Here is an 18,932-nt window from a genome sequence, read left to right as displayed (position 1 = left end):
CTGAACTTAAGTAATATATCTATTCTAACATATCCATTTCCTTCCACCTCTTTATTCCTTCTTGTACTATCTACCAGGGCAACTCAGGCATTTTCACTCCAGTAAATGTAGGCTACAGCTTTTTCAGACTTCTAAGAGTGACCCTATCACTTAGGCTCCTTGCCAGAATATAAAATCATATAGCTTTCCTCTTCCTTATCACACACATACACATACAAAAGAACACCTCGAAGTCAACGAATTATTTCTTACCTAATCAATGTTCTGGCTCTTGATCACACACCTCAAAATCTAATCCCAGTGCTGCTCCCCTGGCTCCTAATGGCACATACTAATTTTTGCAATTCTTTTGAGGTATAGTCTCTTTGTTTTTTTTTCCAAGGCCTAGGACATCCTTAGCCAGCTTAGGCTGGACAGCCATCAAACAGTGGTGTTTGTCAGGCCTCACAGAGGGGACAGGTAAAGAGAGGAGAGGAGAAGAGGGGAGGGAAGGAAGGGAAGAAGAGGAGGGAAAAAAGTGGGGGGAAGGGAAGGAAGGAAAGGAGGGAGGAAGGGAAGGAAGTTGGTTAGTCTTAGATTGAAGTACGGCATTGAGAAAGTTTCAGCAATGCTGACATAAAGTCCTACAGCTAATTACTTCAAAGAAGTCTTACGTCTCCTAGGTACAGGCTAGCCTTAGGATCTTTGCCATACGTAATCTTTGCCGGCAAGAGCATGCAGGAAGCAGGACCTTGGACAAATTTGGTGACAGGTTTCAAAACAAAGCAGCATAAGTGTCATTCAACCATGTTTTCTGCAATAGGAAATCTGAAAGGCACATCTTTGTGGCTACCACATTTCATCTGGGTCATCAGCTGGGATGACTTGAATGGCTATATCTACATGGCCCCTCCATGGTCAGCTTCTATGTGGCCTGGAGGTCTCAGGGTAGTTGTGCTTCTTACATAGTAGCTCAGGGACCAAAAGTGATTGTGCCAAGAAACCTAGATGGAGGATATATGTCTTCTTATAACCTTGCTCTGGGCCGTGGACTGAATGTTTATGTTCATCCCCAAATTCATATGTTGAAGCTTAAATCTTCAATGTGATGATTTTTGGAGGTGGGCCTCTGGGAGATTTTTGGGTCATGAGGGTGGAGCCCACACAAATGTGATTAGTGCCCTTATAAGTAATGATGTAAGTAACGACATGAAAAATATCATTTCTCTCTCTACACCATGTGAGAATTCAATGAGAAGACAGCTATCTGCAACCCAGTGGAGAACCTCACCAAATATCAGATCTACCAGCACCTTGATCTTGAATTTCCCAGCTTCCAGAACTGTGAGAACTGTTGCTTAAGCCACTCAGTCTGAATACCATAGCATTCTGTTATAGCAGTCAGAATTAACTAACACATCCTGGAAACCATGTAGCATCCATTACCAGTATTCTGTCAGTCACATGAGGTCAGCCCAGATTCAACATGGGATGGCATACACAAGAATTGGGAACTGCCTTGGAGACCAGCTACCACAGTGGGATATATAAGGACACATGTTCTCATAACACTTTATGTGCCTACTGTGAGTGACTGAGGCCTTTGTACTTTTCATATCATCACTCCTTGAATCATTCAATTTGGTTTATCATAATAACTCACAGGTTTTGAATTTTTATTCTGAGGTACTATACTGTATGTCTGTGAAACTTTTTTTCCCCAGTATTTTCACTGAAATGCTTTTAAACCTATTTCAGATACTCATTTTTTATCTATAAAATTTTAATTATTGTTTACAAAGGATTTCAAAATCTAAATATTGTAGGATACTTGGAGAAAATGTATGACATTATTTTAAAAATAAAAGAAACTATACAGTTCAAGGAACCCCTACTAACAAAGCCCCAATGGAAATCCTCTTCCTAAAAAGCTGAAAGCCTGTCTTCCAATGTTTTTCATGACTCAACAGCTATTTGTTTTTATTTTCCCTGGGCATAAAGTGACCTTTTGAAAAAAAGTTTATTAAAGTTGTTTATAGACATATTTCCTAGTCCAATAGTAATAAACATCATTTTCTCGTGTAAATTGTTTTTAAAAAGAAATGTGTAGGACATTTGGTATTTGTTCATCTTAACCTATTTTTCTTACTCCACCAACTGTCCTTGGGCAAAGGGTGGCTTTTGTAAAGGTGAGAAAGAGTACCTTTCCAAAAAAACCACACACATTCCCTTATAAAAATAAAACTAGGAGTCTTGGTTTAAGTCTAGCCAGGTTGGCTGTTCAAATAAATTCATAATAAGTCTTTAACATGGCTCTAATGTATCTCTCCCACCTCTTGTCACAGCAGAATTCCAGTCAAGCTTTCCCCAAGCAAAGGATTTACTCACACTGGTGCAGATCTGGTTTGAAACATTTTATTGGCAACACTGGTGTCATATTTAGGAACCATAGACTTTTGTCAGACTGTGTTAGTTCAATGACAAGTAGTAGTGGTCAATGATATTTGAAATATTGTTAAAGTACCTAGAAATAATAGGCATTAAAATTCATTTCGTTCACTGCAACAAACCTCTAAAGATTTCATGTCTTCAGTGGAACTGGCATACTGTAATTGTTATTTGCAACTTAATGTAACCTCAACAGCAGCAGAGAGAATACAGTCCTCTCATTATGCACATGCTCTAGGATCGTTTATTTTAATGCTTTCAAATAAATACATTCCATGCAGCACACTACAATAAATAAGGAGCAGCAATGTTCTTCTAGTAAATCCATTCATAATGTGAGTCACCATGTAAAACACCACATCTCAAGTCTTTGGCCCTGTACCATAACATGAGGCACACCACATCTGCACCCAATCATATCTGGCTTCATATGGATTTAATAGGACTATGCCAGGAGTGCATGTAAGCACAAATTTAACCAGAGGTTTCCAACTATTAAATACAGCTACTAAGTAGTTAAAAGGCAGCAACTTAACCCTTAATCCCCCTCCCTTCATTTTTGAGACAGAAATACAAAGATAGAAATGCTCTGGTGAATTTCGGGTCAGTGGAAAGCATAGTGGGATACATTTGGAATACTTGGAGCAAAGCTGGCACAATATGGCACCCAAAATGTCACAGCAATACTGATACTGAATGGACACTGAATACAACATACTTGACTGTAGATGCTTAGCTCTAGGACACAAAGGTGGGGGCCGCAGTGCGGGGGCGCTTATTTTCACTAGGCAGATAACTCAACAGTGCCTTCCTCCTCACTATCAGCTCTATTAGCACGAATCTCCACAAGGGTCCTGGCAAATCGGGTCCATTCATCGTTGTGGGGAACTGCAAGCTGCAAAGCAAATAAATGGAGAAATGATGAACAAGATATCTTTCATGTCTGAAAGCCTTGAGGCCCAAATGACTATCCCTCTGCCCCAGTCCCCCCAAAACAGATGTTTCCCTTGGAATGCAAAGAAAATCAAATATTCTTCTTTGGATCAAGCAGGGCCTGAGGTGTTGCTCTTAAACTAACAAGAGAATCATGTCACTCTCGGACTCAAAAGCACTCACAGAATGTATAAAACTTGTAAAACTTATGTAAACTATATAATTACAGTGGCCACATTAAAACGCTTTTGGTAATAAATTTTTTTCATAAGAAGACTTACAGAGAACACAGCAAATGAAAACTACATTATTAACCAAGATTTTCAAATAACTGTATATTTTATTTCTTGTCAATGCTATTACTCCTTTTTCTAAAGTGCTGCTGATGTGGAAGTATGAAGGATAAAACAATAGCTTAGGAATACAAAGAAATATTCCTCCTATCAAATAGTAGTTGGACCTTTCCAGAAAGACTTATATGATGATAACTATGAATAGTAGTAACAGTAGCTATTCTTTACCAAGAGTTCTCTTCTAAGTACATTACATGTATTAACTCATTCCTCATAACAATCCTATTGTGCCTAATATTCCTATATTAGAGGCACAGAAAGATGAAATAATCTTACTAAGGTTGCATAGGTAGCAAATACCAGTGTCAGTGGAATCTGGTTCCAATATGACCATCCTTAGCCAGTATGCTATACTGATTCACCGAAAAGGGTGATTTATAACATTTCCAAAATATCTTTTGTGTACAATTCAGTGAGGAGGAAAGTGATGCCTCCTCCAATGCGTTACTTTCATTCATACTGAATGTAAGAATTATTGTTAGTTGTTTTAAAGGGTATTGTTTTCTCCACATAGCATCCAAAAATAAATTGTTTAAAAATACAATGCAAGTGTTTGGGATAGAAAAAAATATTCGAGGATGAGAAACAGGATTTAGTAGAAGTCTGAATGCTTTTCACATAGAATAAAATTGATTTAGATTTTAGATGCATTTTCTTGGAGTTTTACTCTATAGTGTAATTCACCTATAGGTACTGGTGCTACACTTGCATTATCCACATATTTCATAAACATTAAGAACATACAGGAATCTCAATTAATATATTTTTAATGATAAAAGAGGAAGCAAATAAACCTAAGTTTTGAGATCACTTCTGCAACTGGAAAATTTCTCACCACACAGAACTAAATGATTAGAACTTAACATTTTTATTACAAAGATAATATCCTCAAATACAATCTGTCCAAGAAAACGTATTGGAAAGCACTAACTTCACTGTGCAAAGTATATCCTTAAATTAGTGTACTAGTATTAAGGCTAAATGTTTCAAGAATATAATTCTGGAAATGATATACAGGCAAGGGAAGTAAGTTCTTCGACTTATTTTGAGAAGTGTAGTACCAATGAGAATTCTTACTTAGTCATATGAATGAGTTTTTGAACGATTAAATGCTACTGTAGTTATTGAAATTAGTCCAAATTTCTTCATAGGCAGTAACACAAGTTAACAATAGTGCTGAACGATGCTGACATCCTTTTGCTTAGTCTGTTTTCTCTACTTTGGATTCTTTTCCTATATTCCATGATTCTTCATTTTCCTCTTCAATTTTAGAAAATACTGCACCTGGGAAATAAGGCCCCCAAAATGTATGATACAAACAAGTTTACAAAAAACATAACCAGCAAAGGGTTGGTATACATTTACGTAAAAAAATAGGACCACTATTTCTTTTCCCTCCTCCAACTTCTGAGCAAGCCTTTCCAAAAATAACCACAAAACAAAAGCTCAAGAAGAGACAAAAGCCTAATCATGAGAACACATTTATAACTTTTTCTAAAGTGAGACTAAAGCTAACCCTAAAATGTCCCATAACTTCATATTGGAGAGAAAAAAACAGGTCTCAATAATACACAGTACATTGCTCATAAAGAGCTGAGTTTGATTCCCAAACATAAAACTATATTATTAGTTAAAATGGTACAAATATAAGTTAATATATGATGACCTATGCAATATTTTATTGATAGCAATGTGTAGAAACTATATACTATAACGAATAGGTAAATGTATTTACATAGTTTTATGTAGTAGTAATGGCAAAGACTGTTCAGAAATGGCCCTAGTAAAGATTATGGAACATGAGGGTTTGAATAAATGTCTAGAGACAGTTTAGAAACAGAACTGAGTATCATTTACACTATATAAAATTACACATCTCAAAACTTACACAACTACCTTCTCAAAAATGAATTTTATCAAATTTAAATGTTTCTGTTAAGCACACAAAACATAAGCCAGCAAGTGAACTATATTTGACTTTCCTCATGGGGGTGGGAGTAATAGTGCTGTAATACTAACACATGGCCTTAAAAATATAGATTCACCCTCACAAAAGTGTTACAGTAATCTAACACATCTTGTCCTCTTTTTGTTCTGATAAAGTTTCATTTAGATTGGCAAAATGTTTGAAGTTTGTTTTTTAGGGATATCTGTTTTGCCAAGTCTTTTTCTCTACAGTATCATAATTTTCACAGAAATATTTATTTCCTTGGTTCACAAAAATTCTAGAGTAGAACATGTTGAAAACACAATTCCTTCTAGAAACTGAAATCAATTTATCTACTTCATCCTATTACACTTTTCACCTTGTTGACTGTAAAAATAACCCAAGATGATTATTAACGCTACATTTAGAAGGTTAACTGCAGACTGCCCCATTTTTAGAATTAAACATCACCATCAGGAAGCACTTTAAGTATGATCTTAGCTTGAATGTGTGGATGTGTATCCACAGGCTATTTCTACACCCAAAGTCATAATTTTTGGCTTAGAATTACTTGTAGGTAAGACCAAACAGGTGTCCTAACAAACAAGAGGGCCACTCTTTCACTGCATCTATGGCTATAAACAGCATCGTTTGGACAGAATTGCCCTTCCTGCCCTTGGCAGTTCCTGGCTCTTCTCACCTGGTACTCTCTGATTAGAAATGGCCAGAAAGGAGGCTCAAGAGTATAAATGCACTTATGATTTTCTCTAGGAGATTTTTAAATTAAATAATACCTTAATCATTAAATAGGAAATATCTTTGTTCATGTTTCTTACAGAACAAGACTGTTTTCATGTCCTACCCTGCATATAAATTTATTCAATACTCAATCAGCATTGATTGAGTACCAGTTACATGCCAGGTACTGTGTTTGAATTAAAGATACAGTAGTGAATCATTTTGGAATATGATGACTATGAAATACAGACAAAAAATGTTTTTGTAGGTCAAATTGTGTGAATATTGGCATAAAAAAACTTTACTGACATTTAAAAAATAAATAGCCTAAAACTTACCTTCTTTCAGTGACAACTGCAACATTTCCTGATATCTGTTGTGTGTCAAGCAAGTTACAGGGAGGCAAATGGCATGTTAATAACATTGCTTCAGCATTGCTTCAAGCTTCTATTAAGGCATTAAAGCCTCAATCTAGAGCATCACTATGGATTTTTTTTCTCTGAGAATAATAGCTCAGAATAATTTCCAAACAATTTACATTTGTGATAGGAAAAAAAAATTCATTCATAAGTTTCTAATGGCAATGAATAATTTTGACCAATTAAAAATGTATAATTAAGAGAACACTATTTAAAAAAAAAAACACTTTAAAAATTTCCCAGCATTGTTCTAAGTCAAAGTGGATCTGAAAACATTTTCTGTCTCCAGATTAATCTCTGATGAAATCTGCATCATAGGTTAGGGATGACTCAGACATTCCAACTGCTTCATCAACTGAGTTCACCAATAGCCAGTTCATCCCTTGGTTCAATGACTGTTTTCTAATTTTTTGCTAAACATATAGCATGTCAAAAGCACTCGGGGCTCTGATTCCTGAGATAATAAAATCTTAACTCTAGGAGAGATCACCTTTTATAGATATGATATGATCCTATTTTTACAGCTGATGAAACTAAGGGCAAAGGTAGTTACTGAGGTAGCAATTTGGACATAAGAAGGAGGTAAAATGAACCTCAGATTTGGACAAGAGACTCAAGTCCTGTTCTCATCTTGGCTGCCGGCAATGGTCAGGCACTTACCCTCTCATTGCCTCAATTGTAAAATAGGGATGATGATGTCTGACCCATTCATCAACAGAGATGTGGAGAGGATGAGAAAGGTAATCTAAGTAAAGAAAGTACTTACTATGAGTTCATCATGGATTGTCATGCATTCTTTTTCTTTAAATTGTCAGTCAAGTTGAACAGGCTCCCCAAAATGATACCTTTTTTTATGGCATCCACACCAATTCTACAGCATTTTTCTGTTTTTTAAAAAAATTTCTTTAGGAATTCTGATTGTTATGTGAGGATGTGAAGAAGCAGGGCGTAGACCTTTCTTTAACAGGTAAGAGGGGTCAATATATGGAGCTAAATGATTTGCTAAAGATCACATAACTTTCACCTGTTAGTATAGGGCAATCAAGCGCCTCACCCTTTTGAGAACTGCCAGCATTCCATGACAGAAGGGCAGGCAGGTAATGTGTTTTGAATCACCTGCTCAAAAATTCTAAAGATTGTTTTAAATTTTCTAAGATTCTTGGAAGACAAAAGGTCAATAAGCAACAGGAAAAGTGCAAAAGTTGTGGAAAAATTCATGAAAATGAATTATTTTAGCCTCCCCAAGCCCACCTTCCAGCCTACCCTACCACTTCTCGAACATGTCAGGGATCTGTCCCCTCCTATCTGAAGAGTGGCCCGGAGGCTGCCTCTGGACCCCGCCCCACCTCATCCCTGAAAAACTTAACAGTCTAACCCCTGTTTGCCTTGCCAGGGTGTCCTGTATACCTAAAGGGAGGCACAGATTGTGGAATTACAACATTTGAGAACAGAGCCACAGTTGACTTTTTTTCCACCTCACCAGCCAGATCCTGGTTTCTTTCCCAGATTTGCCACTAATTTGCTGTGTGTCTTTAGGGGATGTATAGTTTTAACCTTTCTGATCTATACTTCCTCATTTGTGTGAAATAAATTATAAGATCCATCTTCTAGGACTAAATATTAAATAAAACAAAAAATGTAATGAACTTAACACAGTGCTTGGTACATTATAAACTATGAATTCATGATGTCGTTTTTCTTTCTTAGTGCTTACTCCTCTCTCTTCCAATTCTTTTATTTTCTTGCTTCCTTGCCTCTTCTCTTTATTCTGTTTTCTTCTTTTCACCTATTTAGAACTGTATAGTTTTTTTTTAGAAGTTTACGTTATATATTTTCACATTTTATGTCTTACAAAATTAATTTCCTAAGTAGTCATGCTTTTAATAATAGCTAATTTTCATTAATTGGGAAGAGGGAAAGAGTTCTTTCAAATCATAAGAAAAATTCCTTCAGAGTTGCTACTTTCCATTGTTCATTTAAAAATCAAGTTTTAAATATAACTATTTATGGTTAATATACACATCCACACACATATGTAGACATGCACATACATACTTTTTATTTTGCACATGTGACTAATATATCCTAATCCAGCTATTTCCATGTGGCACTTTCCACAGTGGGATTCTTCATTTTTACCTCAAGTTTTTAAGGATTTGTAACTGCTGAACATGCTGTTAAAAATATCAAATGACTTTTTATAACTGGGGTTAAACATGCAAATATCATTCATGTGTTCCTTTTTATAATCACATGGCTAAAAACCATTTTGAATAGTTCTAAGTAAGTAAAACCTTCTTCATTTTTTAGTAATTATAAGGGTTATAACTGGCAGTTATAATATTTTTAAATGGCTGCATTATCTGTAGTAACTTTCACCATCACAATGCAATATTTTTTATAGTAAAAATATTTGTCTCAGGTATTGCTTAGTTTTTTTTTTTTTTTTTTTTTTAAGTCTTGGATAATGAAGACGTTAAAAAAGCACCGTTTTCAGTTGGTTTCTGAGATACATGAAGTATGGCCAACACATTAAGTGAGTAGGACTCTAGGTTTCAAGATAAATATTCCATGGATGTGTGGCTCATCAATCTCTTTGCAATTTTTCAATTAGATGAGGTAATTTTAAAAATCGTAAGGGACTATCATGTTAACCATCGATTTTCAACAGATACACAATTCATCTCTGTATTAATCTAAAAATTAAAGTTTCCTGTTAAAAAGATATAGGTGTCCTTTCATTTTAATACACATTATTTCTTAATACATTTACAGAAAATGTGTAAATGTACATCAGTTTCCACAGGACGACTGCTAAACCCCTCTAAACTCTAAAAGCATTTCAAAAAGGACTTTATTAATGGCACCCAAATTCAGGAAATCATTGACTTACTGGTACACAAATACATGTCTGTGTTCAGAGGAAGCCTATATTTTTTAGGACAATTCCCTTTACCACACACACAGATGGAAGCGAAGTGGGAGGTAATATGCAATGAAACAGCCACTGAACGACCAAGCATACCCGCTTCACATAAATACAGCTCCACTGTATTTAACTCCCGGGAGAGTCTAGCATCACGGCTAACAATGGATGAAACCACGGACCAGAATTCCAAGCCAGAATGCAATATACAGAGAGTGTAATATACTACAGTGTTCCACTAAAAAAAAATACGGTATGCAACTTATTTAGAGCTGTTTCAAAGAAGTCGACAAAGTAGGAGTTACATTAGTCTTTGTACAGCACAGCCTGCTATTACCAGTCAATAGGTTAAAATTCTGTAAAATGTAGCAGCATTCTTACCTATTGTGGTCAGATGTTATCTGATTATTTTTAACTTTCTTTTCATCTGGAAATTTCATTTAAGGGAACCCTACTCTACCCATGAAGCTTGAGACCTCTCTGCCAAAGGTCTCTTCTTTCGTATCTTTAAAGGAGTGGTTTATTTTTACTGCATGGTTTTTTGTTTTTGTTTTTTTTGAATAACACTTAAAAAAATCTATTACCACTGAATTAAGAAAAGAAATAAAAGTAGGACATAAAAGTCAAAGTAAGTAGCAACAACTATGGGTCTCTATCAATTTCAGTAAGCCAGGAAATATAGAATGAAATAGATATCCTTTTCCTTAAACACTATCTGAAGAAAGTTAACATTTAAAATATTTTTCATGTTAAAATTTAGCATTATAGGAAGCATGACAACATTCTGAAGGTTTTGCCTGTGGAAGAAAAAAAACCAAATAGCCAAAAAAAGAGTTCATTCATGAAGACCTAAAGATGAATAGTCTTGTTCACATTTGTATTAAAATCTTATCATCTTTCTTCCTCAGAAATATTTTAGCCTTATTTTTTTCCCCTACTATTTGGAACAATCTAGTTCTCTGCCCAAAAGATGAGGAAAATGCTAAAAACGCTGGTTGATGAGCAATAATGAAAAATATACTTTCTAAACATGAATAACTTCTTTTTCCATAATACAAAAGATCAAGAAGATGGTAAGAAAAAGCAAAAGCATGTGCTACACAAGCTGATCTGTCACATTAGCTACTAAACATATATCCCTTCTTTTCTTGATATTATTAACTACAGGTTTTCTAATAAATTCTTAGCAACCACTGCGTCTAGGCAGTTTTGACAAAAAGAAGGCTTATTGCTAAACACCTTAAAAACATTTACCAAGGTAATAAAAGAAATGTCATTCCCTCTTACTGAATGTTTGGGCATAAAAGAGGTATTTTTATAACATAATTCATGATTTACCATATCTATAGTGTCCAAAAAAAGCACAATGAAAAGGAAGCATTTTTCCAGTGGTTTCACAACTGTTTGAATCAACTGCTATGCTTTCATTACACTAGTGGCCAACTGCTCACTTTTGAAAGCATAGGAGGGGAGGGAAACTGGGAAAGAGATTGGAAGGAAGGATAGGCACTCTTCTCTAAAGATATTTTCTAAATATCCTTTTCTGTGCAACTATAGTTAAATAATTTTTTTCCGCTGCATCAATCTGTAGCCAACTTGGAGGCTGCATCCTGTATGCTCTACATAATTAAGTTTTCCCCATTCACCCATCAAATATTTATTGTGTGCCTAATATGTGCCAGGCACTGTGCTAGACTGGGTTATTGTATTTTAATATACAATCATGAAGTAACCACTTTGTGTAAAATTCTGTGGATGTGGTCTTCCAAAGTTAGAAAAAAATGTACTGAGGAATATGATAATCAAGGGAAGGCTAACAATCTGAATTCTTTTTCTTTTTCTTTTTTTTTTTTAAGTTACAAGGGTAACTTTTTTCTTAAAATCATACTAGAAGGTGTTCACTTTCTTATTTATTTACTTTGAAAATATTTATCTATGTTCACCTTCTGTCTAAGGCACCTTAATGCTGAGACCAATAAAAATAAAAAATTTAATCTAAATATTGAGAAACTATTGATTGACTATTAGGAGAAAGAGGTTAGAAATGGGCCACTGTTTTATCTACTAGCTTAAAAGTACAAAATTTCTTTTGCAACGCTAGCAGTTTGGATGTTTCCTAAATGATAAGCAACTCATGCTTTAAAATTTAAAAGATGTTCTAATAGCTGACGTTCTCAAAAATTCATGTAAACTTTCCTTGAAAGTGAAATATAATGATTCATTCACTTCCTCACTTTGCAAGTCCAATATACGTGGTGTATAAATATTTACACAGCAAACATGCATAAGCAGATACTTGATTATGTATTATATTTTAGATATGCCAACAGTAGCACACATACAGATGTAAGAAACAACTCAATTCTATACAGGCCAGGGTTAATCTAGATTCACAGATGATTGGAGAGACTTCACACTTAGCTTTTAAAGCTGTGATTTGAGGCTACTGCTCTAAGCAGCAATTTTTCAAGATAAAATTTAGCAATTTCAAAATTATAGAACTAAACACAATTTTGTCAGCCATAAAAAAATTAACACTATAATTAACAACTGCTTCATAATCCAAACTGCTATTGAAGATGACAGTTTGAAACCACAGAAGAATCATGAAGATGATTAATTATACAAACTGGTTCTTCTTTCAGAACGTTTATATTCATAGATCATTTCTCACCAAAATGAGAATATATGAACTTCATTGAATATTGCAAATTACTATACACACATTAATTTGCTGTTTATAATATTAGATATTAGGGCTTTCTTTTCATTGAATCAACTACTCCATAATACATGAAGGTCATAAGTATTTTCTTATCAATTCAGAAAAAATATTTGCTTGAGGAGATATTAATCCTATAAGTCCATTTTCATATACTAATGCTACCTGAATAAGGACACTATTTATATAATAATTAGTTTAATCATGGTCTTTTACATATATAATTATCAAAGTGAAAGCCACGGCTATTACATGCACTATAAAATGAATACTTATAACATTAATTGGAATTAATAATGCCTTTTCTTTTTTAAATTAAGCACTTTTAGCAGAAGAAATAAAGTTGATACTAAAATTACAATCATAGATTTTACCCAAAATATTTAATTTCAAATACATATAATTTATTATGATAAAGAAATGAATTAATATATTATTTCAAAGTGGCTTAATTTATGTAATTATGTTTATTGGCACCCCAAATCTGTCCATACAAATATATCTTTGTGCCCTTTGACTTAACAGCACAGCATTGTGGCTATAACCCCAAAAATTCAAGTAAAAACTGAAAAGTACAGTTGAAAATCTTGATGCTTTGTTCTTACGCCGTCATCTGCTATCTGGATGTTATCGACAGAACCAGGTATTTGGATTTTTCACATTTTATCTGGATGTTTGGTATCATTGGAATAATTTATGCCTAAATCTTTTCTTTTTCATGGAAGAAAAAAATTAAAGGAAGTATTTAGTATCAGCTAAAGAAAATAATATTGTTTATCCACCTAAAAATAAGCCAGTACTTGCAAAGGCCTTCAAGAATCTAGGAAGTTAAGGGCCACACTCATTTAATGAGAAACACCAGTGTTTCAGATGATCATACCTGCATGTTGCTAAGCTGAGACCAACTCTGCTCTTCTGGAGGCTGCAAAAACCCAGCCATGCAATCAGGTTTGCCTTGTGCAGGGGACAACAGGCTTCATAAAACACAGTTATTAAAACTGGCTGATTGCAAATGCAGTTCTTTTTATTAAGGGACTCTTATTTGAATTAACCTTCCAAATCTAAGTTTAACTTTTCAATTTTGTGTTTTGTGCATTCACTTCCTCAAGGAGAATTATTTATATTCAAGGCACAGGCTGCTTATGAGGAATTGATGTAGACCCTATACTGCTGAAAAACAAGAAGGAATTCCACAAAGTAAACAATTATTGCCCAAGTGTGATCCCCTTAAAAATCATCATTGTATTTTATTTATTTTGTGTCACTCAAACCCTTTTTAGCTCCCAGTACTTCCAGCTTATCAGATGCCACTATGTCAAACTGCTATTGAAAGCATAAGAAAAATGGCCCGTTGAATCTCTTTCCTTTTATTCTTATTCTTGCTGGCTATGAAACCATTTGAGGTACTTACTAACAGTTTTTATATATAACACCTTGACCATCATCATTTTAAAATGTATTGTGTAGGCCATTTTTCCTGTTGGGGTTACAAATAAACTTTTCACTCCTGATTTTTCGTTTTGGCTTTAAAATATATTCAAATGGACATTTAAAATCATGTTTTACTTTTTAAAATCATGTTTCGACTTGCAACAAATCATGTGTTACCTTTGATCTCTCATGTTAAACGACATTTTTCTTTTCCAATAATGTTTCAAGGCCCATATTTCCAATGTCAAATGTATTATACCTATCGAAATTTATAATAAAATAACTATTATTCTTTTGGCCCCCAAATAGTCATAGCAAACAAGCTCTCTGAAATGGCTACCAAAGTTCAGAATTCACATTTAAAGATTTATGCATATTTTCTTAGGTAATTAGTGAATAGGATACCAAATCAATAAAGCTAGGATGATAAGATTTGTCCATCTTTCAAACCATGGTTTTTAAGTTGCCATTTTATTCTTCAAATGCTACTTTGAGCTGAAAATGATTCTGTAATTTTATTATTTGACTACTGTAAAATATAATCAGGGATTTGAAACCTGTGTGAATTTACTGCAACTGAAAACAAAATCTTCCCTGGAAGAGGTTAATGGAAAAAGAAACAATAGGAGGTGGAGGATAAACTGATTCTTTCAAAACTGGAGCTGCAAACAGCATTCTAACTAATTCAGATAAGCAGCAAACATAGTTGTTAGGGGATATTTATGACAGCTGCATGTGTGTGACAGCACTGAAGCCTTAACAATGGCGGCAGGCTTTCTATAAAACACATCTGCAAGAAAGACAGGTAGATAGGCTGGCTATCAATCATTAGGACACGTGAATAATTCTATACATACTGGCCTATGTGCTGTTGAAGTCAGCTCTCTATATATAGAAAAGCTTGCTCTTCAGTAACGGAGCCATGGCAATGAGTAATTTTTATTTTTAATTCTTTAAAATGTGTGTTCATATATATTTTTAAAAACAACAATTAATAGCTCTCTCTTTTAAAGAATATTTATAGTTAGTTTTAAACTTATTATCCTACCCATGTTTCATTTAATTGAATGGCATCCTTCCCATAATCCAAAATGAACAGATTGCATCCCATAGTTTGGAGAGTTCTCAAAACTTATTCAGAAGCTAGGCTCATTTTTAATTTTGAATCTCAGAAAATTTAAATGGTGCATTCAACCACTGTCTATTTAAGGAACTTTTGAAGGCACAAATAGAATAAAAATTATAGACAAATAATAAAAAGGGGGTCTTCTCTGTCTTTTGTCAGATTTGCATAACTTCCATTTATGCTAATGGGAGTTCAGCACCTGCTTTGCAAAGAAAATAGACCCCTATCTGTGAAAATAAATGTATACAGTGTATTTTCCAGATATAATGCCGAAATCAAACAACAAAAAATGTTTGCTATATAAACATAGCATCATGTGGCCTACCTGAAAACATTGCTGTTTTATATTTTACCTCTTGAGTCATAGGCTGCAGGATATTACTCATGTCTTTGTCATTTAAGTGTAACAAAAAGAAAAAAAAAAGAGAGATGGACAAACCCAGTCTGGTGATTTCAGTGAGCTCATACGTAATCCTATGTTTACCCCTTCAGAAGTTCATAATAAATTGCATCACTAAATCTGGATTCAAGCCACTGCTCTCTGCCATCATCTTAAAAGTCATGGAGAATAACTGTACACAATAAGAGGAAGGCATGGTCATGGGGGCACTGAGCTGGGACTCCCTGCAGCAGCTGCAGACTCAGCTGGAACAGGAGATCTGGCAGATGACTGTCAGTGACTGGTGACACTGCAATGCCCTAATCAGGGAGTGCCAGGACTCACAGGAAGGCAAGTCTACCTGGGCTTGAATGGAGATATTTCCATCAAAGATCACAGAAGTTTCTCTTCATGGAGTTCTCAGCAATGGTGTGGACAGAGAAAGGCTGTCCCACTCCCCTCCAACTGCAGCAGGCATCTCAGAGATCTTTCCCCAAAGTATATTATTAATACATTTTCAGGTAAAATGATGATGTGATCCAAATGGGGTTGTAGGAGGTGAATTGGGATCTCCAGTACGGCTTCAGCTTTATCTTTATGTTCCTTGATGTTTATAATGTAGAGTCGTGGCCCTTCTCATTAAACATTTTTAAATACTTTTAAGAAATAAGTAATGAGGCTGGGTGTGGTGGCTCATGTCTGTAATCCCAGCACTTTGGGAGGCTGAGGTGGGTGGATCACCTGAGGACAGGAGTTTGAGACCAGCCTGGCCAACAGGGTGAAACTAAAAATACAAAAATGTGCTGGGCATGGTAGCATGTGTGTGTAGTTCCAGATACTTAAGAGGCTGAGGCAGGAGAATTGCTTGAACCCAGGAGACAGAAGCGCACCACTGCACTGCAGCCTGGGCAACACCAAAACTCTGTCTCAAGAAAAAAAAAAAAAGGAAAAGAAATAGGTAATGAGAAGATCATATAGTAGTGTGCCCAACCATTTAACCACACTTCTAGAGGTTTCTCCTTCTTCCTAATGATCTAGGTTAAGGCCCATATATACATATATCTATATATTTCTTTCTTATTTGCCTCATGAGTGGCATTAAGAGTAACACTCTGGTGGACAGGACTGGCTACATAATTTGCAGTGTTCAGTGAAAAATGCAAATATAGAGTTCCTTCCCAACAGATTTTTGCAAAACAATTTCAATGACAGAGCATTAACCCAAGCTCAGGGCTCCCCTAAGCACGCGGCCCTATGCAATTGCACAGGTCCTATATTCTTCAAGACAGCCTCACTTATGGAACAAGCTCTTGGCACAAGCTAGCCTAAGGCCCCGCATTTCTCCCCAGCCTAAAATAAGTCTCCTCAAAAGAAGTCTCCTGGGAGAATGAATGTGAGATGTCTTCCCACAGAAGAACATACTAAGGAAAATGGATCAACACTGTGTTTTAGAACACTGTGTGCTCTAAAAACCTACCACGTACTTTTTAATACAGATTGTATTATAAAGCGTATCTAAAAGCATTTTGTCTTCTTTCTAGAGGGTTTTACAAAGCAAGGTTTTCTGCCTAAAGGCCAGCACAACCGTGGTTATGAGTTTCATTTTAATGTGGACCAGGGAACCAATTCTGAGTATGGGTAATGGTGGCAGAGCCTACTGGCAATTTAGTCCTCAATGCCATATTTGTTTCTTCTTAAATAGCTCCCTGCTCAACCACCCTCCCTGTAGTCAGTCATGCACCAGCCTTAGATTTGACCTGTAATTCCAAATGGGCCAGCCTGCCATGAAGCATTCCATCTCGCCTTCCGCAGTTTAGGTGATTTGGAAGGCTGAGAAGGCACTTGTCTAGAGGGTGCACTTCTCTTTAAGCACAGTTACGTTCTGTCAGTTCTGGGCTGGTGAACGATCCTAGAGTAATCATAATAGTGGCAGCATCTGCCCTTAAGGGATCTCTCCCTTTCAGAAGTAGGCTGCAGCTAAGCCTCAGATGCAGGGAAGTCATTTTTCCTTTTAATATATGGTGCCTCTACAGACTAGGTCTCCAGTGATGTAGAATAAAGCTTAGAGGTGACAAAGAGAAACACAAAAGTTCCCTTTTCCACCCAAATAAATATGATTTACAAAAATACTTAGAAAAAAAAGCCAGTTAAGACAATTATTTTGTTAAGTCTCAGTTTTTCTGAGCTGTAGATTGCTTTGTATATGATCCAACAATATCTAAAGAATTGTTCAAGTGTATAAGCTTATCCTGATATTTGGTCATTCACAGAAGGGCTAGAGATTGTAATATTATCTATTCTCAATAAAATAGTATATCCTTTCTTTTTCTTTGTGAATTTGTAGGGATAAACAACCCTACAAATTGTTTGTTCTATTATGTGTCACAGAGATTTTTCTATAGCCTGTCTAGACTCCAGACAATAGGCGAGACTGGCCTATAGTTGCAGACATTTCTATAGTCTGTAATATCACTTAGAAAAGTAAGGGCAATAACGTAAAAATGAAAACCAGCCTGACTTGCCAGTACGATAGTAGAAATATGAGTATAACAACACTTTACAATTTAGAAATGATGATAACATCCTCGAAAGAAGTTTTAGCAGCCACATATCAGCCAAAGCAACTTTTGTAAAATCATATACACTCGCAAAATACATCATATTCAAGTGATTCTGTCCAAGAGCTATCAAATCACTTTTACTGCAGAAAATTCTGTATATATGTCATGTGTTTCCTTATTGCATAGTGTGTATTAATGCATGTGTGTGCATACATATCTGTGTATGTATATATGATATTCAAGTCAAAATAAAGACTTTTCAAAAGGCCTTTTAAAATATAAACCAGATTGTTAAACTATTCTGCTTTCAGTCCTTTTAGAATACAACAGAAGGGAATAAAATAATTAATATTGCGTATAATCTTAAGTGAGTTAAGGGACATTATGTATATGCAAAGGAGGTAGAGCAAAGTGTTTTTAAATCTCATCTATTTTCTGTCATTGTGTCTCTGAGCATGTCTTCATGTCTATTGCTCTCCTACAATTACACTTGTTATAAGCAAAGGAAAGGAAAAGGAAGAAAGGAAGAAAAGAAAGAGAGAAAAGCTTTCTTTTTTTAACATTCTCCTTTGCTCTTATTTTTTAGAAAGTGACCCAATAAAGAATATCTGTTTTTGTTGTTGTTAGTTTTACTTTGATGAAGACCATGAGAAAAACACATTAAACACAAAGAATACTGATTTAAGAAAAAATACTGCTACAACGCTATTGGTGGTATTTCTGACTCAGAGGATATTCTTTTTCCCAAAGACTCCAAACTACATCAATAGTCACTAGACCATCTGCATCTTCACCATCGGTGCCAATATTAATAGAATCTTTGTCACTGTTGGAACAACTCAGCTTGTGGCATCAGGAGTAGTGAAGGGGGTGTCAAATGAAATAGATAACATGCAGTAAAAGCAAGAGATTGTTCTTTTTTTTTTTTTTTCCACTTAGAACTATGCATCCAGAATAGAAAACTCCCATTTCTAAAGTCATTCAGTTTTT

General features: G+C 35.1%; 1 protein-coding gene across 5 annotated transcripts in view; it reads right to left on the bottom strand.

Moving 5' to 3' along the window:
• Window positions 1-2,378: 2,378 nt before the first annotated feature.
• Window positions 2,379-18,932, bottom strand: part of DYNC1I1 (dynein cytoplasmic 1 intermediate chain 1) — a 328,200-nt gene continuing 311,646 nt past the window's right edge. For all 5 annotated transcript variants that reach the window (XM_003921229.4, XM_074379474.1, XM_074379472.1 and 2 more), the window contains one exon: window positions 2,379-3,322. In XM_003921229.4, coding sequence (XP_003921278.1) covers window positions 3,212-3,322 — 111 coding nt within the window. In that variant the 3' untranslated portion in view covers window positions 2,379-3,211. The remainder of the gene's footprint in view (window positions 3,323-18,932) is intronic.

This window comes from Saimiri boliviensis, chromosome 10 (genome assembly GCF_048565385.1).
Source record: "Saimiri boliviensis isolate mSaiBol1 chromosome 10, mSaiBol1.pri, whole genome shotgun sequence".
NCBI lineage: Eukaryota > Metazoa > Chordata > Mammalia > Primates > Cebidae > Saimiri > Saimiri boliviensis.
Note: the sequence above shows the minus strand (reverse complement) of the source record. Positions and strands in the feature narration are given on the sequence as shown.